This window comes from Cyanistes caeruleus, chromosome 2 (genome assembly GCF_971803275.1).
Source record: "Cyanistes caeruleus chromosome 2, bCyaCae1.hap1.1, whole genome shotgun sequence".
In the NCBI taxonomy this organism is placed as follows: Eukaryota; Metazoa; Chordata; class Aves; order Passeriformes; family Paridae; genus Cyanistes; species Cyanistes caeruleus.
The window spans coordinates 102,957,653-102,983,508 of NC_141702.1; the positions used below are offsets into that span (position 1 = coordinate 102,957,653).

Here is a 25,856-nt window from a genome sequence, read left to right on the forward strand (position 1 = left end):
GTCACAGTTTCAAGTGTGTAATTGTTTAGTCAATCTTCTGTTGCATTATTATTTTATCACGCTATGAGTTTGGGCTAAATAGTTCACATTGTATCACCATTTAACTAGAAACTTCTTTATACATTCACAGAATGGGCATTTATAAGCAAACATAATGAAGGCTCAACTAAAATCAGTTTGACTGCATGTGCTTCAGAGTTGTTCTTCCCCTCAGTATTATATAAACAGTATTAGCAGATCCTTTAGAAAATTGATTTGCTGATCATCCAAGTGACAGGCCTGTTTGGAGCTATGCTGAAATGTATCCTTATCCTTAGTCATGCTCCTGTAATTAAACTAAGGAGTTTTATGAGAACATGGCTGAACAGATGAGGATGTTTTTTGGGTTGCTATTTTTTCAATCGCAATTTTTGGCCACTTTTACACCTTGCTGTGTCTCTTCCCCTTGCTTCTTTTCTGCAGCTACAGCTCCAGTGCTGCTTTATTGCTTCTCCTTGCCTTAGCCCTGCAAGTGCAGCTGTGTGGCTGAAGGCTATTTCACATATGTGTGTGTGTGTCTCAGTTATTTCCTCCAAGTTCTGCCTGGCCTCTTTTTGGTAAAGAAAAAAAACTTGGGAAGATCTTTAATGTGGTCATCCCTGCCTGGTGGTGCCTGCATGAGAAGAGCCCCTGTTCCATTGTCCAGCTGGGCTCCTACTGTGCCACTGACAGTCAGGAAGCACAGATCCAGCAGAATTTCTGCCTGCCGCAGTCCTCTTCCTGAGACAGCACTAGTAGAACCCCACTGCTGAGTGGGTAATGGGGAATAAAAATGATGTGGGAAGGGGGAAAATAGAACTGTGGGAGGGAGGACTTCAGGGAGAAAGATGTGAAGGAAAGAGGAAATGAGAGGAAAAAAATCCCTGAATGAGCAAGGGACTAACAAGAGGGAAGATTGCTGTGTTCTCATTGTCATTTGGGAGGCAATTATTTGAGCAGAAGAGGCTGCCTGAATCCAGAAGGTATGGTTAATTCAGGTGGTGAACATTTTTGGACAGCCCGTGTCATGAGTCTTCTGTGTGGGTATGGTGTAATGTGTGACATGCTTGAACAGATTCTTTAGTGACAGAGCCCGGATTCCTTTATGTGACTCCTGGATTTTGGTGAATGTGCATAAATTGCTGCTGGCAGGAATGGAGAACATGGGAGAGGGAGGAAAAAGTATCAGCAGCAATGAGATGCCTGAGAGGAAAACTAAGGAGTGTGTGATGGAAAGTAATATAATGATTCTCCCAAGCATGTATCAGTGTAACAGAACTTTAAAATATCAAAATAATAACTTGTAGCAATATGTAGGAGTCTTCGGAAGCTCAAGAAAAGAACAAATTCTGTTGTGGTGATAAGATTGGATACTTGCTTAGAGACAGCACCAGCCAGCTGGCCAGTCTCTCACCCATGACTTTTATCTACTGATACTGAGAAGAATCTTCTCTTTTGATCTCATTCTCTTACCATCTTCTTTGGGGCAAATATTTTTTTCTAGTTGTACCTATTTTGGTACATTTTACCATCTGTTTACTACTCTTTCCCTGAATTTATTCTGCAGAAACAGCCTGTTTATTCCTAGCTTTGGATTATCAGCTGTGGGCTGTTAAGTAATAGAAAAACTGCTTCAGTTCATTTCAAGAATAATTTATGAAGATAGAGCTTTGTGGCTGTAATGCATCTGTGTGTTTCTCCTTGCATATACTGTAATTTTGATAAGAATAAAAAGACAAGTAGAAATATTGCATGGTAGCACACTGAATTTTAAGTGAGATCAATTAGAAATTATTTGTAATTTTGACAATAAACAAGGGCAGAAGAATATACCCTCTCACACCTATAGGTAGGCAGTTACCTTGCTTCCAGACAGAATAAACCCACCATTGGTCCACTGTAATCAGAACACTTTTTCTCCTACCTTCTGCACCTGGCCAGCCTCTTGTCCAGGTATTTCACCAACTCATGTCTAGCCTGTCCCCAGTTTGGTGTGGAAAAAAGAGGACAGTGAAGAATTTGGCCTGTGCAAGTAGCAGATGTACAAATCTGTAGTGATACATCTGTGATATAGAGGCATTGAGAAAGACACTGGATTTTTTTCATTTCTTACAGTGTTTTCTTAGTTGATATGGAATTCAGTATAAACAGAAGCAAGGGCAAAGGAGTGCTGTCTCTTGTGCTGGAAGCAGAGTTCTAGAGCCTCTCCTGGGCATGGATAGAAAATAATACTGCTTCCATCTCCCCCTGCTTGGTTGGGGCATCTGCAAACCAATTCATCTGCACTAAATAGATACTCACTGAATCAGAGCCACAGATCTGAGTTTGACACCTCAGCTGTAAAGCTTGGATCCAAACACCCATCATTTCTTCTTGGCCCATTGAAGAGATCAAGACTAGGGGTGAAGTCTTGGCCTAGCTTTATATATATGCTTGTTCAGTTTATCTGCAGATGTGGTCCTTGTTTACATCCTTTCGAGGACAGAAGAAAAAGCTGGTGTGAGAATCTGTATGACTTTGTTATGATGACCTTTGCTTTGCTGAAGGGACTGGAGGAAAGCAAATGAGGAAAGGCTGAGGGAGCTGGGCCTGTTCAGCCTCAAGAAGGGACGACTGAGAGGGAACCTCATCAAATGTCTATCTGTATCTGGAAGGAAAGTGTCAGGAGCCAGGGTCCTCTCAGTGGTGCCAGTCAATAGCACAAGTAGCAATGGGCAGAAACTGATGCACAGAAAGTTCAACCAGACCATGAGGAAGAACTTCTTTCCTTTGCAGTGACCTAGCACTGGAACAGAATGCCCAGAAGAGGTGTGTAGTGCCCCTCACTGGAGATATTCCAGAACCATCTGGACACAATCCTGTGCCATGCACTCTGGGATGACCCTGCTTGAGCAGGGAGGTTGGACACACTTTGGTCCCTTCCAGCCTGACCCATTCTGTGATTCTACAATGTCTTTTCTTAGTTTGCTGAATGTGTGGCTGTGACTGGGGGTCCTCGTAACAGTTTGTTTGCTTTTCAAGTCCTGGCCATCAAAACAAGTTAATACCTAAGAAGTGACTGCATTCCCAGTAATGACATGTCAGTTTGATGTCACTGGTGCTCTGTGAATAACTCATCTTGTGGTTTTGGTGCTGAAGAGATGAGAAGCGGTTAGATACTGAAATGTTTAAAAGGTTTTGATCTTGTAATCTAAATCAAAAAACCTGTTTGTTTTATAAGGAATCCACATTCAATACCCCATTGCATGTAGGAGGAGGAGACCATATGCAGGAAGAGAATATTGGCGGCGTACTTGTGTCAAAAGTACAAGGAGTGTGGGAGATTCATACTCTGTTCCCTGTTGCTGCAGAGATTCCACCTGTATTTCCCCCAGCCTACAATGAGGCATATGAGATTTTGTGCCTTTGGGGCTGGTGGGAAACACTGTCAAATCCTCTGTAAGATTTTAATGGAAAAAAGAGAAGAGCGCACATACAGGCGCTTGGGAATGCCAAACATACTTGCTGCTTTTGGTTCAGACCACCACTGACCCACAGAGTCTTCAGTCAGCTGAGGTAGCAGAATTGTTTCTACCACACTGAATGTCATTAAACTGAAGTATTGCATCTCTACATACAAAAGAGAGTCCATTCTGTTCAGAACAACATGCTGTATTCACCAGTTTAGGTGCTAATTGAAAAGGTGGGGCCTTTTTTTCTTCGTATTGGTAACAAGTGTTTGTGGCCCAGAGAGGGGTGAGTTGTGGGATGTGTTTGATTCACAGAACACTGCTGGTTTCTGAACTGGTTCCCTGTAGTGAATGCAGTAAAGTAAGGTTTTTTTAAGAAAGAGAAGAAGAATCATGACAACAAAATTATGAAATCCTTTGGGAAAAATCCTTTGGGAGGGGAGGAGGGATGGCAGTCTGGACTTACCTTAAAAATTCCTCCTCCGCTTGTGGTCTGTTTAGAAATGTGTTCTAGCTGCAGGGAGCAAAACTATTAACCTATTTAGAAACAGGCTCTGTACAGCTATATTAGCATCATCCCTCCTGCACAGCTTGCTGCTTGTCTTCCTTCTCTTAACAAAATGCACTTTATATGTGCGCAGCTGATTTTTGTCTGGCTGGATTTCAGCTGGTGTAGACTGGAAGACAGTGAGTGGGTATAAAGTTGTGATAAAAGCACAGGTCATCTCTGTCTGTGGTGAATCAGTGGGACATTTGTCTCTCTGCTGCAGGAGGGGGTTGACATCTCCGTTTCAGGATGACTGGGGAAGATATTTCAGTATTTGTGGTGAGCAAGTGAAATCTGTGACCAGAATCCTGTTGTTAGCCAGTAAAAACTGTTTCACCTTGCAATTAGACGAAATTATTTTTAAAAGCCCATTTTGTAGCAGTTGTAAAAATCTGTCAATATATGCTTGTCTAACCCTCCTGGAAACATTGTGTGCACAACAGAATTTTGCAGTTGCTGAGGATTGTTTATTGGTTTTGTCAGAATTAATAGCATGAATTCTTTACATTCAGGAAGCAGGTTGTTTTTCCAAACTGTGATCTGCAGTGTTGCAATAATAACCGGTACCATGGACATAGTAACTTTCCAATCAAGGCACTCAAAGCTCTATACAGCAGTGTGGTTGTACTCCTGAAGATAAATTTCTGTATTTTTCACAATGTGGATGCAGTTTTTCATGCTTGTACTAATAGGTGTGGACTGTTCAGGGTGACTGCCGAATAGTTATTCTTAATTCTTAGTGGTTTCCTCTGCACCTCTCTGCAGGCTGGAAATCCGATTTCGTGTAGCTGATGCAGTAATATTGCTTTTGTCCATCTGTATAGGGATGGGGTGTCTTTTAATTTTGTTTACATTTTCACTTGTATAGTTCTTACCTATGCAGGGGAATACAGAGCTGTAAATATAGCAGTGCAGGCTGGCATGTTTGTGCATACATGCCCTCAGCAAAAGGATTCCTGTATGGATTTTTATCAGTGTTTACTTAGAGCAGTACAATTATACTTCCATATTTCCATAGGTAGGTAGGAAATAATTTCGAGTTATGTGTACAGAATTATAAATATAAACATACAGGAGATTATGCATTTTTAAATCTGCATATTGGACTTTCCATTGCAAAAGCGTCAGGATCTGGCTTAAATACTTGAGAAATTACATGAAGATTTTCATGACTTAGGTGAGTTTAAGCTTCCAGTTAGAGCCTAAAAAATTTAAATCATGTTGTCCTAAATGTAGCATCCTTTTACAGACAAAAGAACTTCAGTAAAGAGATATAGACTGGGTGCTCAGGTGCTTGTTTGTGCAGCCCTGGATGGAGCCACATTTTGGATTTCTATGTGGAGGGCTGTTCGATGGTGGCAGCATGTGAAATTCAAGCTAAGTAGAGCAAGGAAATGCCATACAATTGTTAGTGTGAAATTTGACAAATAGAACAATTTTCTACCCTTGAGTGACTTAAAACCATTTGCAACCTTAATCCAAAAAGGCTCAGCTTAAAGCAGTGTTCAGCTCTAGAGATGAACAACAGCACAATAATCAGACAGAAGTGCATGGTTTCACTTCTCATGTTATTAGTGTACTGACAGTATTCTCTGTTTCCCCTGAACTTTACATGGAGCAGCAATCCAGAGGCTTTGCTTCTTCTGCCACTGAATTTGTAAATAATTTAATTCCTATGAACTTCATTGTTTCCCTTGTATAAAAAATGGAAATTATATTTTCCTTTGTTAAGATCTTCATTGCCTTGGAGGCAGATTTATAACTGCAAAGCGTTGTTAGTTATTATTGTTTACTTTTATTAATATGTGGTAAATTAAAAACTGTATTTCTCAGAAAATTAAATACTTTGGGTAGAGAAAAGAAAAGAAAGGAATACTTGGCATCTCACTTTTTTCTTTGCCCTTGATTTGGCTCTATTGCTAAGGTTCTCATCCACACCAGCATTTCAGATCCGCTGGTTGGGGAAGCTGCTGTGTTGCATGGAGACGTATGATGAAAACCAAGATTTGAGACTTCTTTACTTTTTTAATAGGAGATGCTTAACAAATGGATATAGACAGGAAATACAACATGATAAAAAGCATAAAATTCACTGGAATTTGAGTCACCTCTTTGTTCATACAATTTTGAATTTTCTTTCATGCTTTGCAGCATTGAGCAGATCAATTCAACCAGAGAACAAAGAGGGACGAAGAACACCTCATAGCTAAATTTCTTGTTCAGGTTCATTTCATATCATGATAAGAATTGGGTAGCAAAAAAAAACCCCCATTCTCTTGATCTGTCACTTTGGTGTTGTCCCTGTTCTCTGTAGCTCTTTATGGGCTTCCTCACTCCCTCATGTCAGGGCAGTGACTTTTCCTCCCTTCCAAGTTCATTTTCATTCTTACCTGACTGACATTTTTTAATTTGCTGCCTCTGTCCCACAAAATCCAGCAAAGTACCTCTAAACCCACCACAGTACCTTAGCCAATTTGCATCAAAATGGATCAGCTCATGGTTCAAACACATTTTCCCAACACAGTTAATATGTCTGTGCATCAGTTGCTGGGCAGGCGTGAAGTTTAGGAGCACAGTCTGCTCCTAATCCTGCCTACCTTCTGTCCATGTGCTGTGAACTGCGGGCCTGGGAGAGTGCAGGGGGAGACAAATTGTCTAAATGAACCATTAAAGACAGTTCCTTCAATATGGGAGGGCGGTGCATTGGCAGGGTGGTGGCAAGGAAGCATATGTTAGGTGTTACTGTTCTGTTCTGTGGTTGGTGTGGTTGTCATCAAGTTCTGTTTTATCTTAACTTTCCTGAAATGCCAGTAGGCAATAATATTCAACTTCTTTGCTGTCACTGCATTCACACCTACACCAACTTCACTGCCACCCTAAACCACCACATTCTCAATTAAAATATGCTTCTGTAAGAGCTCCATGATTAAAAAAAAAAAAAAAAAAAGAGATGTCATAGCTAATTTCTAGCATCAAGTGAAGTTTTCATTTTTATGAGTACAGAAGCATAGAATTAAAGCAAAATTCATGTTCAATATTATGTGAATACTTCCTTATTCAAAGCTATTATGGTCTCTCTGATAAGCAGAAAGAGTGTAGGTAATTAAAACAAATTTTTTAAATATACTTGCAACTGAAACATGTATTGTCATCACAATCTCATTGATGCATTATGTGTATAAATTGGGGCAAACTCCTTGCTGACTTGTACTGGGAGTTTTGAGATTTGCAGATGGTGGGAATCACCAGAGACTGCAAGCAGTATTTTTATCGAACTTTAGTTTTATTAGGTGGAAAACACACACAGGTAGACTTCTCTCACCAGGAAAAAGCATGGCTAGAGCAGAGGCAGAACAAACTTCCTGCAGTGATTTGCAATGTGGATTCACAGGGAAAATTCCCCAAGACAGAAGATACTGCAATATCCACTGTCCATTCAATCCCTGGCCTGTTTCTGCAGTAATTATAAAAAATATTCCTAAACATGATGCACTTCTTCTTTTCCTCATTTTATCAGCAGATAACTCGGTGTTCTGGGCTTTTTTTCTTCAAGTTCCTAAATAAATGTCAGATGGTTCTTATTCTCTGTCTATGAAGCTGTGTACAACATTAATATTTACTAATAGAAATAAATTTCTCCTTTTTGTAAGATCCACTTCCTAGCATGTTTCCAAATTCTGTTCAGCTTTGTGACCAGGGGCTGGTCACTTTTCTTTGGAACAGTGTGTTTACTCTGTGGCCTTTGGAGAGATTGAGTTGCTGATGTCCATGCATGTGCATGGTTTGTAGTCTCCTGATTGCCACCCTCCATCAAATTAGATTGGATAATTAAAAGATAATGAATGCTTTATAAAACACCTTCATTTACAAAGGTGAAACAATGTCTTTTTGTATCTATTACGTTGTCCCAAGACAAGTTGAGATGAACTGCTCAGCTCAAGATGCTGGTAAGTGTTGTGGTTTCTGAGCTGAATGAGCCCTTGTGAGCGTGTCCAGACGCTGTCCCGGAGCACTCAGCACTCTGCTCAGTGTGGGAATCAGGCAGCTGAACTGCATCCAGCTGAAAAGGGAACAGGCAGGAGGTTCTTCCTCTGGCTGTGGTCAGAGCACTGCAGCTCCCCTGAGAGCATTGTGAAATACTTCACGGAGACAAGTACTTGGTTATTTGGGGCTTGGATGGAAAAATGGCAGTTCCAGCCACTCGGTGCCCCAGGCCATTAAACTGCTACAGAAGGTGAGTTATAATTGAAAGAGGAAAATGTTTCCTAATTAATTATGTAAATCCCAGTGCAGCACAGCCCAGCTGTATTTTCAGTAATATAATGTCATTTGTTGCACAGTTGCTCAGTGTGTTGTGAGCAACTGCTCATCTTAAGAAGCTACAGTTTTACTCAATTGTGGCTTTAGATTTAGGACAAAAAGCATTGTAAGATTTAAAAACAATGAAAAAACCCCAACACACCCACTCCCAACAACAAAATAGAAGAAACCATGTCCCCAAAATGCTTTGCAAGTTTCTTTATATTCATCTAATTCTGAGCCTGTCTATGCTTTACATTTTTTCACTGTAACTGAGAAATAGGGAATAGGAATGTGCTTTTTCATCAATTAAAATAGATATTTTCATGTCATCACTATCATCATATATCATCACTTCTATTTATGAGGATACAGCAAAATATAAAATATTATGGAACTTTTTTTGAAATAAATTGAGGAGGATTTATTTTTGTCAGCCTTCTTCCAGACAGACACTGGAACTTTTATTGAAGAAACTTTCCTCCAGTCATGTGTGCTTGAAACCAGACCTCAATCTCTTTCAGGTGTAGCAAGAATGTCTCTAACATTGTCATAATTTGCAGGCATCTCAAAAGGTTGGTCTGTGAGACTGTTGCATTTACACTTACTGGTTCTGTGAAAACCATGTGCTTAAATACCTGTCAGATGTGTTTCAATGCACTTACGTATAATGCAAGCATAACATAAATTATGTGTCAGCAAATAAAGAGTTGGGAATGTTGGTGAAGTAAAAAAAAAGGGGGGGGAGGGAAAATAAAATATAAGTAAACATAAATGTGCAGTATATTTGAAACTAACCTCTTTTCCATCCTTCTCCCTTTCTGTCAGTGCTGATGCTGATATCCAGTTACAAAGAGATGCCCAATCTCGTGCTCATGTGTAACCCTGTTAGCAGCTGGTCCAGCTGGAGGATATGAAGACCTGTCCAAAAAATATTAAATACAGAGGTGTCATGAGTCTCAGTCTTCACAAATGTACTGCAAGCCCCTCACAGCTTCTGTTAGTTGCTCTTTTACCATTGCAGATCTAATTCCTAACTTGGATTGTGCATCCATAGGGAGAAATGCTCCACTTGCAATCATATTTTATAGTTCCCTTTGTAGTTTATTCTGACTTGTCATAGTTGAATAAATTGAATTCTGTGAAGTGCTCTTGTAAAATGGCACGCTTTTGGTTTTTAAATGTGCTTTGGTGGCATGAATGCAGCATTAGAGTGGGATGAGGAGCGGTGCTGAAGTTCGTGGATTGTAGCTCTGGGTTTTATTCTCAAGCTTCTCACCAGATTATTATGATTCAACAAGCCATTTTCAGGTTTTCTGCTCCTGTCTTCCATCTCTGTTAAATGAATGTGTTTTGGCTATGCAGCAGGTCTGTGCTGACACCCAGTTGGTTCTTTTCTGAACAGCCAGGCAGCAGGCACACTGTTACACATCAAGGAATGGCTGTTGCACTCACATACTAATTACCAGACTGCTGCCTTGTGCTTCCATCACCTTTTATTAAGAACAGACACTTTGATTTATAAAGTGTCTAAAAAGGAATCACTATTTTAGCATCTATTTATGTGGTGCCTGTCAGTGAGCTTTCCTTCCTTAGGTGAAGCCAGACAAAAGTAGCAGAAGAGGTATTACTAGAATGCAAACACAAAGTTAAGAATGTGCTTTGAGATCTTTGAATGAAGTATGCTGAGGATTATAACAGCTGTTTTCTTTCCAAGAAAAAAAGTCTTCCGAGAGTGCTAGCTCTTCACTGGATCAAACACAGGATCTTCCAAGAAAATGCTATCAAACACTGTTATTTTTATAGACAATTTGTCTGCTGTACTTTAAAAGCACCAGAAATTACCAGGGTGTCTCAATTCATCTGTTAGTGGCGGAAATCTCTCCATTAATGAGGTCTGAAGTTCTAAAACCTGACAGAATTTAGGAAGGGCATGTTTGCTCTAGAGTGCTTTGCCTCTTGAGGAGTGTGCTTGTTAATGAATAGCATCTTAATGGTGAAGCTGATACTAATTCAGAATTAATATCTGAGGTAGGTTTAACAACTAATAAAAATGAACTGTTTATTTACTAAACCTGGAATGTCATATAAGATGCATCTCTGTGCTTTAGGCAGCTAATGATGTTTTATATCAAATTTGGAGATGTATTTGTTTGTGAAGTAGTTTGATGTCATGTGGAAATCTGAGAAAAGAAATCTTGCTGATATGAGGAAAGAAATATGGGAAGTAGCACCACTAAAAAGGCTATAGATGTGATTTTGCAGAGTGACAGATTAATGAGTTCTAGGTGTCATACGTAGGAGTATCCCATGTTTTGTTTTAACTACTTAGTTCTAAAGGGAGTGTGTCGGGGAAGCTATTTTTCCATATTATCTCTGGAAAGAGAGGAAGGCAGGCAATGCGTCTAATTAGTCCCTTAAGAAAAATAAGTGTTTGAAGTGTTTGAAGGAGCATTCATTATAGGACTTGAAAAAATTGTCTTTCAGATAATTGCCTTCGATGAACTTCGGACAGACTTCAAGAGCCCCATCGACCAGTGCAACCCGGCCCACGCAGTGAGTACAGCCAGGGCCTGCGGGGCTGGGGCTGCTCCAGAAACGGGGGCACCAAGCTGTCAGTGAAGGATGAGTGTGGAAATGAACAGGGAGCCTCTTGTGAAGTCAGCTGTGGTTTGGAAAATTGATTTATTGGGCCAGTCTTAGGAAGCCAGATGGTGATTTTTATGTTAATGGCTTTCCTCTTTGCTGAAGGAGGCAGGAAAGTAATTTGGAAATTCAAAAACTAAAGAATTTCATGTGATGCTAATGCTTTCTTTTTTACCTTTTCATTCTGTGGCACAAGTTTTCCTTTTTGAAATACTTTGCTTTCTCTGTGGTTGCGCATGGGATGACCACCTTCTCCCATACTGCCTGAATCAATGAGCCAAAAGCTTGAAAGAATTTGTTAAGAGGTGCATGCCTGGACCTCTCTGTCCCATGGCAGGGCTCTGGGTTCTCCTATGCTTTAGGAGTAAATATAATTTTCTGCTGCATCTGCTATAGGAGAGCATTAAATATCTGGGACTGTAAACTCAGTTTTAACTAATGAACCAGAAATGCAGCCTAGATTTAAGCATATCCAAATTCCTCTGTTAATTAAAGATGTCATCTAGAGTGATTTAGCTGACTACAGCTACACATGCCAGTTTGTACCACCAGAACTGAGAGCAGAACTTGGCTCCCCATCACCTCACTGGCAATGACAATGATTATGACAGATGCTGAATTTGATCTCTACAGAGTATCAAGATTTGAATTGTCTATAATTCATAACCAGATTCAGCAACTAGTACTTTGTTATTTAACCTCGCTTCATAACTCAGCTGAGGACTTGTACTGCTTAGACCACTGATTATTTTAAGCATAAACTTAATAATCTGATAATAAAAATATATTTTTTTTTACTGTTCACTAAGGAAAGAATGAGAAGAAAAAAAAGAAATTATATAAATAAATCCTAGAGAGGACATCAGTGCATGTAATCTGGTTTTTCATTTACTGGAAGTAATCTGATTTTCAATCCACTTTATCTGTTTTTACTTCCTATCTGAGAACTGCACACTGAATTTATATGTACCAAATTCCAGTAATTGTTCACTTCCTAAAACTTGAGATGCTCTATGAAGATAATCTCATTTTATTTTAAAATGGTCATGGAATTGGTCTCCATGATGAAAAAAAAAAGATAACAAGTTCCTTTTTCAGTCATATTAGTCGAGGAATCAAAAAGTGAATCATAAAGTAAAGCGCAGAAGAGTATTCGGTGGTTGGTTCACATACTTGACTTCCCTGAAACCTTCTGTGATAATTCAAGCAATAATCTCAGATTGCTTTTTTCTGCACAGCGTAAATGTCGATGCCTTTGATATTGTCATAAAGGGAAGATTTTTAGCAAGGATTTCTTATATCTTTGGTCAAGTGTATTTTCTTTTTTTCCCTCAGCACCATTGCTTGTGTCCGTATTCCATTTATTTGGTGGGGTAGTTTTCTCTGTTGCACTGTAAAAGTGTCTGAAGTTTACCCATGTATCCTCCACAGTGTTTTCATGACAGAAGGTAAAGCCTTTTTGACAAGAAGAGGCTGAACTAAAGACAAATCAGAGGCAAAAACAATGTCAGTACTGAGAATTTAATTCAAATTTCCTGGTTTGCTCTCTATTACTTTCAGTTCAGAGACAGACTTCCTACTTCTCCAAGGCCAGCTGCAGTTTGCATCCGTCTTTCCCTTGCCCCTCAGAAAGGCAAGGGAGCTTTCTGCAGCTTCACAGGCATATCCACACACATCCATTCTCATGTTTGCATCTGCGAGTCTAAAATTTCTGACTCTCTTTTAGCTCAGAGACTCCAAAAACAGGCACAGTATTTTTCTGGTGCCTATCAAGCTGCCACTGCCTCACTGTCTTTCCAAAATGATTTATTTTTTTTTCTAATGGCTTAAACTTGGGAACAGGAAAGCAAAAAAGACATTTATTTGGAGACTAGAATTAAATTTGCCACAAGGTTGAGTTTTCAAACATTTGAAAAGCAAAAAGCTTAGGGAGAGTTGGCTTCTCACATTGGTATAGTACATTACCTGTTTAAAGAAGTTCATTGTTTGGAGTATTTTCGCCATATCTAAATTAAAGTATCAATCACATAGTCTTCTGAGGAGAGCAAATCCACTCTGCCTTCTGCAGTGTAACTAACAGTAGAAGCTTCACAGTAACTCCAGTCATGGGGTTATGCAGTGAAATTTGATTTTGCTGGTGAGCTTCTCATTATGAGCCATTGAAAAGAAAGCCTGGCTTTGATTTGTCTTCTTTCTCTGAGTTGAGTTTAGAACATCTTTTGAGTCACAATGTTTAATTGCACTGATTCTCAGTATTTATGAATGCATCTCTTGTTTAAAGTGGCATTTCTAGGCCATTTCAGATATTTCTCACTAAAGTGTTAAATTCTAGTATCACGTGTTCAGGCACCATCGTAGTGATAGAGGAGGGGCTGCCATGCAAACTTCATTGTTGTTTTTCCCACTCAGATTTATCTTGAAGCCAGAGGTTGGGTACCTGAAAATGCAAGACCAAGTCTGTGTGGTATCAATTGGCACAATTGGATAGAACCAGAAATGCTGACTGAAAAAAGAGCTGCAGCCTCTGACTGAAGGCTAGCATAGACTCGAATCCCCAGCTGAAACTGTTACACCCAGTAACAAGTGAGAAATAACTTAACTGGGACTTAGAAATGGGAAAATCATTGGGTTTGCAAGCAGTAGGTGAAAAGTGAATGCTGTCAGTTCAGATTAATAGCATGTGCTGCTTCACTGCAGCCATTAATTAAAACATTGACCCTTTGTAATTGTAATATATTGTCTTCATTTGTAACACCAGCTAATCTCCTGCCTTTCCCCCACTTTCTCTTGACAGAGGGAGAGGCTGAGGAATATTGAGCGGATTTGCTTCCTCCTGCGAAAGGTGAGCGTGAACCAGCCAAGGATTTGTGAAGTTTATGAGAATTAAAGCCATCCAGTGGCAATGTGCATTCATTTTCTCTTTGATCCTCACAGTCTGTTGATGAACTGAGAAGTGAAAGTCAGGATGACCTTGTAAGGACAGAGAAAGACAAATTATAAAAGGTTGACTTTATAGAGGGTGTCTGGATAAAAACTGAACTTCAGAACATCAGCCCATTTGTTTTGGGACAAAAAAGCTTTTCCAAGGTGGTGAGTCCTTTTAAAGTTGCAGCTGGAGGTTCTTTTATAGTCTATAAAACTGCTGTTATTGTTGTAGTACAGGCTTTAAAAACACCCTTTTTTTTGAACAGTGGCTTACTATTTGACTCGCTGAACATTTTTATTAGCTACATATGTAATGTTCAAGGTTTCTGGTTGAAGGAATAGAAAAGATGATAATAGTATGTATTTTAGCTTGACACAGGTGATAAGATGCTGAGTGTCTCAGCTTCAGAGAGGTTCAAAGGAGCTGATAGATTGTGGGTTACTTGTGTCTTCAAATAGGATTTTCATAAGCAATCTTTGTTTTTCCTGACTGTGTCCCATTGAAGTAAAAATAATCATGGTTCCAAACTATTTTATTCTGTGTTCAAGTTTCTGTGTTCTACAGAGTGGTAAGGAAGCCACCTAAATCCTGCTTTTTTTCCTTAAAAAGATCATCACTGCAGTGTGGACTGCTGAACACACCCTAATCAAGCTAATACCGAAATTCAGATGGGGATTTAGTAAACTGGTGACATCATCCTTGGAGGTTTTGGGAAAGCCAGTGTTGGGGATAATCACTTTGGTCTGCTCCAAAGGCATAACTATGACTCCATGCAAAACCTATGGGCTGCCTTCCTCTGCTCAGTCAGAACCTGAGCTGTGTCTGTTTGGCACCACTCTGAGCATGTGACTGCTAGGAGCCACATTTAAGTACTTCCTGAGCCTCTTTATGCCACTTGGGGTATGAAAATAAGGAAAAATACTTATCACCAATAGCTTTCCACTTTATCAAATAGGCAGCCAGCCAGTCTCAAGCTGTGTCCCAGTTTCTTGGACATACAGCAACTCCTGAGTGGTAATGGTTTAATATGTGTGAGCCCCATGGGAGTGCCCTGCCTGCATCAATGTTTAATTTTTATTGCGCCTTGGCCTTGTTGTGAACGGCAAAATGGAGTGTTTTGGATAATTGCAGACTCTGTATTCATAAGGGATTTGCTTGCTTCTGGTTCACTTAAATGGTTTGTTAATTCAGCCTCTTCTCCAAAGTTCTTTGGGGACACATTTGTTTTAATTGAGAGATTATATGCAAGAAGAGGAGGGTGCAATAACTACAGAGATTTGTAGCCTTCAAATCTGACAACCACTAAAAATAGCTGTGTTTTATGTAGTATAGAGGAAAATTGAGGAAAAACAGTAAAGAATTGAGTGCCAGCTATATTGATACAGGAATATAGCTGCTAGGATTCTTCCAGCAAGTACTAAATATATCCTTCAATATTGTGTGGCTTTAGGGTCTGTTTCTATTTCTGTGAAACAACAGCATACCTGTTTTGAAGTCAGGAAGTTATTTTATAGGGCTCTGAAAACAGTGGTACCTTGTTATTTATGACATCAGAACTTAATGCTTAAGAGCTAATGTAGATTTTTTGTTTTAAAGAGTTTATAGGTGGGCTATAAAAGTATGTTCACTTTCATTACATGGTTTTAGAAGGGGTTCTTGGGAATTTTTAAATCGTTAAATATGTCACAGAAATCTGATCCCAGTGAGCAAAGACTCTTTTAAGGATGTGTTTTTGGTTTTATCTCCAAAACACTTGGAGAAGTTTATTGAGAAACTGTGACCAGGTGTGTGATATTTCACCAGATATTATATAACTTATTTACATTTTCCAAAATAGAATGAAGGATGCAACTGTTCTGCAGCCAGGAATTTTTGGTTTGGGGAAAATGTTTATATATCATTAAAACAAGCAGGGTTTGTGTGAAACAGATATATGTGATGCTGGCATGCAGGAACACATGGGTCCTTGTTTCTATGGTGCTGTAGGATTAGATAAGCCTGAATTTTCTGTTTACTGGAGAATGACTGATTCTGCATAAAGAAGATATGAATGCTGGATAGCCACAGTCAGATCTCTCCTGTCTTGAAGTACATGAGAAGAAGGCTTATTTTTTGAACCCATCACCATGTGAGGTTCTCTCAGACTACAGGTGCCTCATTTAATTCATTCATATGAGGCTTTCTAGGGTAATTTGTGCTGCAGACTGTTGAATATCCCATTATGCAGACATTGGTTGCCCCACAAATGTCAGGTCATTCACACAGGACACACCGGTTTGAGCAAATGCTGTGGAGGCTTTTTTGCTATTAATTTCCTTTACTTCCCTAAGGATGTGATTCCATGGCTCACTGCAGTGCTGTCCAGAGAACGCAAACTAGTGGTGGGTGGGAGCAGAGCAGTACAGAGCAGCTCAGGCTTCTTGGGCTTATCAGCCCTGCTGAGGGGTGCAATGTGCAAGATGTGCCTGTGAGATCTACCATGATTTTTACAGTCAAATATTTTGGTGGGGTTGTTAAAATAAATTCAGTTACTGATGACAGCAATATTTTTTAATTGTAATTGCAGTTGTATTTCAAGAAATCTGTCTAAACAATTGATTCCTTATTTTTTAATTCCTAATTGATACTAACGTTAACACTAAGGACAATTAGGAATTTCCTAGATTAAAATACAGTCAAATTCATTAATCAAGCACTGTAATATTATTTATTACTTTACCTTGGAGGAAATTTAAATTAAATTTTGATGAGGTTATGCATCATAATTTTTGAATTAGTTCAATAAATCCTTACTAAGGAGGAGGATTGATTGAACTTCTTGCTCAGTAAACACATTTCAGATTTCAGTTTGCTCGTGCCAGACACTGCTCTACAATTTAAGTAACCCTTCTCCAATTATCAGCAAATATTTGTTTTTAAAGCGCCTTAAGCTAAAATAAGAGTGATTTCTGAACATCAGAACTGGAACTTAACTGGGAGGGAGTAGAGGTAGATGAAAGACAGACTTTTATTCATTTTTCAAATGTAGTGTAGTATTTTAGTGAAGTTTTGCCTAAAATTCCTAAAGCTTCAAGTGTAAGAAAATACTGTACCAGAGCCCAATCCTTTTTCTTGATTTTATTTGGGGTTTTTTGGCTTTTCTTTCTTTTTTTCTTTTTTTTCTTTTTTTATTACAACTCCTGAAGGGATGATGGGAACAGAGTAAATTCAGCAAGAATTCTAACCACAGGCAAGGTGACATTAATCTCAAGGATGTTCCAGATGAACTTGAGCTGTCTTGAAAAATGCAAACAAATACGCAGACAAAAACCCCTGCAGGGGCTGTATTTGAATAACCAAACTCAGCCAGTTCAGCACTCCAATACTAGCAATAATATAGTAAATAGTGAATCAGGAGCTGGGGTGTTTAAAACAAAACAATCAAAACAAACAAAACAAACCTAAAAATATCTTCACCTAATATTTTTTGAAGTAAGTTTTAATGTTTTAGTTTGGTGGTTGGGCAGTGCCAGTGCTTGGTCTGGTCTTGTACATCTGTCACTGTGGTTTCCAATGGAGCTGGATCAGCTGTAGTAACAGTGGAAATTTATTCTGTATTCAGTAGTTCTGGTGTTTACAAGGTTCAATTCTTGTTTTTACCACTTTGAAAAAGTAAAATAAAATTGTATTTTAAATTTATATTTCATCGTACATGCCCTAATACCCGTGATAGTTATGTTTTACTGTATTTACAGGTTTTGGTAAATAACCAAAACCCTTATTACCTCAAAGAGCTATTTTAGAAGCCATCCCATTCAGACTGAGATAGTGTAAATAAAATGTAAAACCTACTGAGTGCAATATAGAATTCCAGACACAGAGTGTCTGTATAGTTTTGTGTTTGTACATTTCAATATTTATATATTCCATAAAAAAAGTTAAAATTACTCACATGTGTGCAAGTAATCCAGAGACATGAACAAACGGGCGCTTCAAGGGTTATGGGTTAACACCACAGGTTCAGCTGTGGACCCAGCATTCTGAGAATGAAGATAAGGCTTGATCCTGTGTCCGTGTCATGCATGTTTGTTAGCACTGAATGCAGACTCACAGAGTTTGAACAAAACCCCACAAAATGTTCAGTGAAACGTTACTGAGCTCGTTGGATCAGCTAACATGGAACAAATTAGCTTTTAGGCTTTTCCTTAATAGCAGAACAGGATTATTTGAGTATAGAGGTTATTTCTCTTTATATGTATCTAAATATTATGTGAAATCAACCTTGTTAAAAAGCCCTGTCTTTCCTTTTTTCCCTTATCCAGCCGACTACTTTTTTTCTCCCATATTTTGGCTGAAGGAGACTGACCAATATGCACTGAAGTAATTGCCATATGAAATATTTTTTTTTTTACTTGGACCTTGATAGGCTTCAGACCTTCACCTTCCAGAGGCTCCTACCAGTCCCTGCTTGCAGTAGCTACAGTGGCCACTGTCCTTTGAGGAGTGTCAGGTGTCCCAGTAGCTCATTTCAACTGACTGATCATTTTCTTTTCTTCTTGATAAATTTGCTGCTTATCACGAGGATTGCTCTCTCTGTTGTTCTGCCTCATAGTCACTGGCAAGCCTGAGATAATGTGATGGAGTCTCTCTAAAGAGTGTGGTTTTGGGTCTGTCTGTTGGTTGCTTCATCATGCATTTAGGGATTTATGGATGTGGGACATTCTTTTACCCGGTCTGCAGGCTGACAGTCATTAGCAGAGCACTTCTGTAAGCCTATGGCATGGTTCATTAAAATGTTTAATGTGAGGTTATATAAGCAAATTTAGCAAATGTGATGCATAATAACCAGGAATTTTGAAAGTGGTGTGTAATCATCCATATTTTAAGAAGGAACCACACTTTCTCCCTGAGGCTGAGAAATCTCTTAGGTGGAAACTACAGCAGCAAGACAATTAGTTTGTTGTGAAACTGAGAATAGGAGGAATGGTTTTACCTTGGTACTGCTATACATTTTTTACAGCCTCAATAAAGATGTTTTAATTCCTCATTAAGTTGGATTTAACAGAAAATGTTCCAGCATAACCACACTTATCCCTCAAGTCTGCAGGGTTAATATATTCCAGGTTTCCCCTTAAGTGATAGTGGACATTTAGTCTTTGAAGTTTAGGTGCTTGTGTTGTCTAAAAGGAAAACAGAATTTTCAGTCTAATCATAAGGCATTTTTGGGCTGTGGAAATGCCAGTGATATTCTGCCTTGCAAGAGAAAGAGGCTGATGTTTCCAGGGTTCTGATAAACTGCTGCTCAAACAAAGATGACAAAAGGGAACAAAAAATGGCAGCATGTGACATTTTTCCTCTTAATAGTGATTGTTACAATGATGGAACACATGAACTCTGTCCACTCTCATTAGAGACCAAAGAGTTCATCGTTGTTACTGGCTTCTCAGTACATGTCATGTTTCTTGATGTATCTAGTGCTATCTCTTTTCACACCTCAGCAATGTGATGAAACTGCTGAGTTTTGAGTAATCTTCTGGGCAGTAGGAAACCTGTCAGGAGACCCTTCCCACAGAGTGACTGGGAGCACAAACCCTCATCAAGAGACAATGTGGATATCTTCTGAAGAGTGAATATAAAATTCTGTGTGTAGAAAAATATTGCAGATACCCAGGTTGTTATCCAGTGTCTCCCTGTGACTCAGGACAATACAGAAGGTTATACCCAGGCAGTGTATAAAACTATTTAAGTAAATCCTATATATTTTTAAGATTATTTTTATCATCTCAAATGCCTATTTTTCTTATTTCCTCCCCAGTCTTTGCACTGCAATTTCAGTGGTTCAGAACAGAGTTGAATCCTTTTGATTGGATCACTTTAGACTTGTTAAGATCTGAACTTGCTGTTAACTGGCCTGATAAACAATGTGAATCTGAAAGAGGTGTTCATTAATCCTTTTTTTGAGATTTAAAAATATGATCTGTTATTGGGACTACAGTGATATTCTGAATTAACATTATCAGATGAAAACTTCGTATTTTAAAATTGTCTTAAGTCAAAAGGGTAATTTTAGGCTATTTCATTTGTCTTTCTGGATGAAAATATAATAAAGGAGCAACTCTGCATTTGGTGCCTTCAGGTGGATGCTGTGTTGTCTTACATTTTGCTGCTTTTTGAATTTTGCATTCTGTTCTCCTTAGTTGGATACTTTGATCTTTTAAAGGTTGTGTTGTGCTTCAGCCAGAGGTGACTTCCAGTAAGACTGAAAAGGCTCTCCTTTTCCGTAATGTTTGCATTGGTGTTTGTGTTACAGCAGCACTTTTGGTCTCAGGTAAAGAATAATTGTTGTGCCAGATGCTACAAAAAACACATGGTAATAAATATGAAGAATATTTGTTTACACTCACAAGACATGTATACCACAGGAAAGGAAAGGCTGCACAGTTGTTCTGATGATAGAAATCTTATTTTTGGAGACCTACTTAATTTTCTTGTTAGCAGCCAGAGCTTGAATCTTTTATTTTTAACCAAAGGTAAAAATCTGTTTGCTGTTTTTGAGGGGTCTGGTGTTTTTGTTGTATCAATAATTGCATGGGGTCTTGAATCTCTACAGCAGCTCTTCAAATCCAGCCCAGTTTGGAGTCAGACTCAGACTACTGTGGTCACATTGATGACTGCTGGGAGTGAAATTATCTGGTGTTGTATGTTTAGAGGCTTGGGATGTTTGCTCTACACAAATGGTAATAAACACAGGCAATAAGATGAGCCTAGATCACTGTCAGCATCACACTGAGTATGAGCTGCACCTCTCTGCTATACATACACACACAAAATTACCTTCCAATCTCCCTCAGAAGAAATTCCAGAGTTTACATGCAGCCAGTGGAATAAAGGATATTGCTGTTTCCGAGGCATTAATTATACCTGCAGATTTTGTAGGATGTAAGCTTGCCATGCTGTGCATATTCTGTCAATTAGGATTTGGACTGTGATTGCATCGTGCTTTATAAACATATAATTTAGTTTCATGAAACTAAACTAAAATATTTAAGTTCTCCTTTGTTTGAAGTGCCCCAAAACTTTTTAAAATACATTAGGCTCTGAGCATGTGTGAGAAACCCAAAAACCAGTCTGTATTTCAGTTCTCCATCCTTATTTGAAAGGCACTGCTAAACTTCTATTGCACGATAAAGCCAACTTTATTCTGGCCTTCAGAGCTGCTCTGACAAGATATTTTTACATTAGGAGAGAGTATTTTTACACTTCAGGGATAAAATTTGAAGTTAGCTAAAAATGTATTAGTACACAATTTTAAGTTTATGAAAATCATGACTTATGGTAGAGTTCCTTTTAGACAACTTTCACACAGCATCTCTCATTAGTCAAAAGAGGCAGGAGATAAATTCTAAATCTTCTGTTCATGTAAATAGTGGAGATTAGTGCTTAGGTTGAACAAGGGTAAGAAAGAAGAATGATGACAGGAAAAGTGGAGATACAAGAAAAGGAAGTAAAATATTTGTAACTGAAATATGACACACTTTCACTAGCTTTGTGTTGGTTTAATAATTTAATTATTTTCTGCAGCTTGCCTAAATGAGGAGGGAGTTAATATATTCACAGTGATTCACACTTGGTAGAGGTTTTGTTTGCACCAGAAGGATGAAGGACATAATGAATTTTCCCTGAATCTTGTAATAGGTTTCCAGTACAGACAGAACTTGGGCCTTCAGTACCTTTGTTACTGAGCTGCCTCTTTCAATTTTGCACTCTGACAGGAAATTCAGTACAGATCATTTAAAAGCTTCTCTCTTTCCCTCTCTTAGTCTTTTCTTCCTAGTTTTTTGTTACATTTGTTATCTGTGAAGTGTGGAAAGGGATAAAATTGGGCATTCCTTATTCAGTTAGTCTTTTGGGCACCCACATAGTTTGAATTTCATCAGAAAGTGTGGAACTTGGCACAGAAGCTATTTTGCAAAACTGATAATAGAGCTGGGATCAAAGAGCTGGCAGTATATATACTTTGTACACAAATTACCCCATAAATGTTGCTTGACTAGAGATAGTGCATCTCTTCTTCACACTTTCTGCTTTATTTTAAAGAGATTGCATTCATTTTTATTAAAAAAAGTGTTACTATTGCAGTAAAAATACTGAATATAATCCCTTTTGTCCTTTCTTTGGATACAGTATCATATCTGGAAAGAAAGTCCTTAAATAGGACTAAAGAACTGAGACAAAGTGTAGTATTTCTGGCAGGCAATTCATTCACTACTGACACTCATTGATTAAGTGAATTGTGCCAACACTATTTTTAGTCAATTTTACAAGTTCCTGAGTTCAGCACTTTTGAAAAGTTAGAACATAACAATTGTTATTTTTAGCAATAATTGCCTAAGGATGTCTGTGTGCTTACCTAGGGATAATGAGAAGATAGATCCTGCTGTGTCTGCCAGGTGCTCATGGCAGGGGGAGCTTGTAATGGGAGAAGTTAAGAAAACTATTGCAAGAGTGAAGAGTTCAAACTTGTGACTCAGCCACAGTTTGGTCCTTATCCCTCTTCTACTCTGCGGGGAAAGTAGGATTTACCGGAGTGATGCCTGAGGAAAGCTGGAACATCCTTTGAAGGGAGATATTCATAGTGTTATTACTCATGAAAATATTTATGTATAAAACTATTTCAGCTTAACTGACTCTATTTTGCTGCAAATTTCATCTCTAAGTGTTTAGTCAATAATCAAAGTGCCAAACAAAGTGTCACTCTGTAACTGATGACCTCTTGCTCTACAATTCAGCTTCTCCCAGTCCTGTTCTGGAGGATTTGTAAACATAAGTCCTTACAGTGGGAGAACATCACAAGTAACAGCAGAATAAGCTGAAGATGAAGCAAAAATGTAGATGAGTTATGCTGTCTGTACTGTGCTCCTGAGAGCAGTGTACTTCTCAGCCACTTGGGGTGATGCGATTTATGCATCTGCTCCTCAGAGCTGCATTGAAATATTGGCAGAATTTGACTTGCAAATGGCCTATATTTGCTCCAATTCAGTATGCAATAAAGTAAGTATTTGCATTTTAATAAAACGAAGGAAGTTAAACCAAAGGTCACTGTTTGGCAGACTGTTCAGTGTAGGTTTAAGTTGGGATCACACCCTATAAAGCTACTATGCAATTATAAAAAGCAGTATAATTCTGAAATGTAGAGTGCAATGATTTTACACCGTATCTGTTTATGGATGCAGTCTTTTCTGCTGTGAGTTAAATGTCCTAGCTTGCATCTCGTTGCTGATGTTTTCTATAAAGCTGCTGTAGTGCCAGGGAAGGAAATGTCTTTGCCATGTCCGCACTGCACCAAATCTGCTTCCCCAGACTGACAATCTTTACACACCCAAGACAGAAACAGCCCTTTAGTGAACACTTAGTTTTCAGCATTTATGGAAGTGTCAATCTTGGGCAGACCCCCAGGAGAAGGCCTGAGGGCCCTTCCTGAGCCATGCAGATGGCTGAACTTCATTTTGATCATCCCTGAGGTTTCTGCATTCATAGCCCTGCCTGTGAACTGGGGGGCTGGTTTTGTAGCTCCTAATGAACAGCTGCAGTGCTAATTGCCGTTCTCCCCAGTTTTGGGTGAGCAGACAAAGGCGGCGGGAGCTCTTGGAACAGCCCAGCTGCGGGGTGCCCTGGCTGGTGGTGCCTGAAATACGAAAGTGAGACAGGGCAAGAAGGGGTTTATTACCCTGTTTTCTGCCAGTGCTGTGGCAATCAGAGGAGTTTGCACTCCAGGGCTGCTAACCCAGCTTCTGTTACTGGCTCAGAATTAGCGTTAGAAAAAGGAAGGTCATAAAGATGTCTCCTGATCCCTGCTGAGTGGAAAAGAACAGTTAGTTTGCAGAGGAGATACACTTGTAAGATCAGAGCACATCTGCCCTAATGACGTGCCTTCCAAGGATGGGGCACTTCTTGAATTGTGCTGGTGCCCTGCAGACCTTTCAGTCTTTTTTTAAATCCGTTTCATAACCTTTTTACCTGTTGGCTGCTATGACCTCTCATGGGCTCTGCAATACCGAAATATTTATAGATACTCCTGATGAGTGTCCTGTAAAGACCTGGTTCTCATCTGTCACTCCTGTTGAAGTTACTGCTGGTCTTAAGAAAAAGCTAAAATACTCCAGTCGTAAACTAGCTCCAGTGGAATATACAGAATTGAATATAATTATCCCCATGTTGCAGAACAGAGAAAGAGACAATGAGAAGTGAAACGACAGGCCTAAATATAAACGTGTTTAGTAGCTGAGATGGAAAGAGCATCCAGAAATCCTGTATTTTAATATTAGATCTGGTACTGTGACGGATATGGAGAAGAGTAATTAGGCTTTTTGTGTTACTCATTTCATTGTCTGGTATTTGTGCTATGGAGTGACTTAGGTTCACATCCACTTGAAAGAAATGTTTAAAGAAATTCCAATAGCTCTTTAGAATAATTAAATTACCTTCACAAAGCACTGGCTTTTTGCTGCTTTGCTTCATTGTGATCCTGAGAAGTGGGTGGAGCGGTGAAAACACAGATGTTATATCCCTTTTATTTTTTAATTTGTGCTCTGCATTTGGTTTGTAAAATTAAGTCTTGCATGCATGTGCTGCTGCTGCTCTCCCCCAGATAAAATATAAAGCTGTATACATGAACTTAGTAGGTTCAACTGCATGTTGTCCTTTTGATGATCTGGAATTCATTTCCCATGCATTCTCTTTTGAACTACATGCACAAATCTACCTACCAAACTGCCAAATATTTCTAGAGGTTTGCATAACATGGTTTTGAATTACTTAAAATGGTTTTGTTACATGTTTGTGTTATAACAATTTGATGCTACTGAAGTAACCACTAGTGAACAGTCTGTAGAGACACAAGCAAGTGTGGATTTTAACAGGAGAATTGAAATAAATTGGACCTGAATATTTGGACAGAAAACCTTAGTATATTTACTGTGACAGCAATGTATTGGGCTCTAGGGCAGCCTTTCAGAAAAGGTTTTGGAAGTCAAGTAACCAAATCATTTAAAGTAGATTAGAACGATACACTAGAAAAGTGGAAAGACTTCTTGTATTTCAAGAGTAAATTTAGTGTTTCATGTACTTGATCAGTGCAAACAGTATGTTTAAAACGGTTGGAATTATAAACATGTGTGGTCTGTGTATTTAAATTACACACAGTTGACCTTTCTTCTTTGGTTTGTGTACCAGCAGGAGGAAACAGATGATTTGTTTCAGAGTATGTACATACAGAGTATTCCACATACACACAGTCTGGGATAAGGCACATGCTACTACTATTTTTTTGTGTGGTTTTGCTTTCTTTTTTTCACTTTCTTGCACTACACTTCTGATTTTTCTGGTCTGTGCTGTTCAGTTAGGGGAATTTCAGAGTCATTAAATAATCTCTCTTTGATCTCACAGTATCTTTAACTCAGCTGACACTCCCCAGTAACCCAGGTTATCTCTGGCAGGCTCCATAGGGATGGGCTTTAGAGTGTTATTGAAATCACTCCTGTGTCCTGAAAACCTTGGGTACACCCTCCACCCCCTCTTTCCCTGCTACTGATGAGGACTGATTCTGTCAGCTTTTTTGAGGGATGTGGTGGAAAAAGCAGCAAATGAGCACCATAGTGACAAGCTGCAGTCATCTAGTGCAAGCAGATGCAGTAGCAATAACCACTGCAATAAAGCAGCGTGCACTTAGATCAGACCTAATCTGGGGCCTGGGAGTGATTCCACACATACATGATGCTTTCAGTTTTTTTCTGCTTTCAGGTGGATGGAAAGGGTCTTGTGTGTTTTAAGGTGAACAACTTGTTTCCACTGGGGTAATCACCGGAGCTCTTCACATTACACGAAGGAGATTCAACCCCCACTTCTCTCCAGGATTTTCCTGCCATCTGTAGGAGGAGAAGGCAGGCATTAAGATGAGAAGTTATTTCAGCCTCTAACAGTGTAATGAAGACTC

General features: G+C 39.0%; 1 protein-coding gene across 2 annotated transcripts in view; it reads left to right on the forward strand.

Moving 5' to 3' along the window:
* CNIH3 (cornichon family AMPA receptor auxiliary protein 3) overlaps window positions 1-25,856 on the forward strand; it is a 75,563-nt gene that overhangs the window by 9,619 nt on the left and 40,088 nt on the right. For both annotated transcript variants that reach the window (XM_086878869.1, XM_086878867.1), the window contains exons 2-3: window positions 10,801-10,869; window positions 13,754-13,801. In XM_086878869.1, coding sequence (XP_086734995.1) covers window positions 10,801-10,869; window positions 13,754-13,801 — 117 coding nt within the window. The remainder of the gene's footprint in view (window positions 1-10,800; window positions 10,870-13,753; window positions 13,802-25,856) is intronic.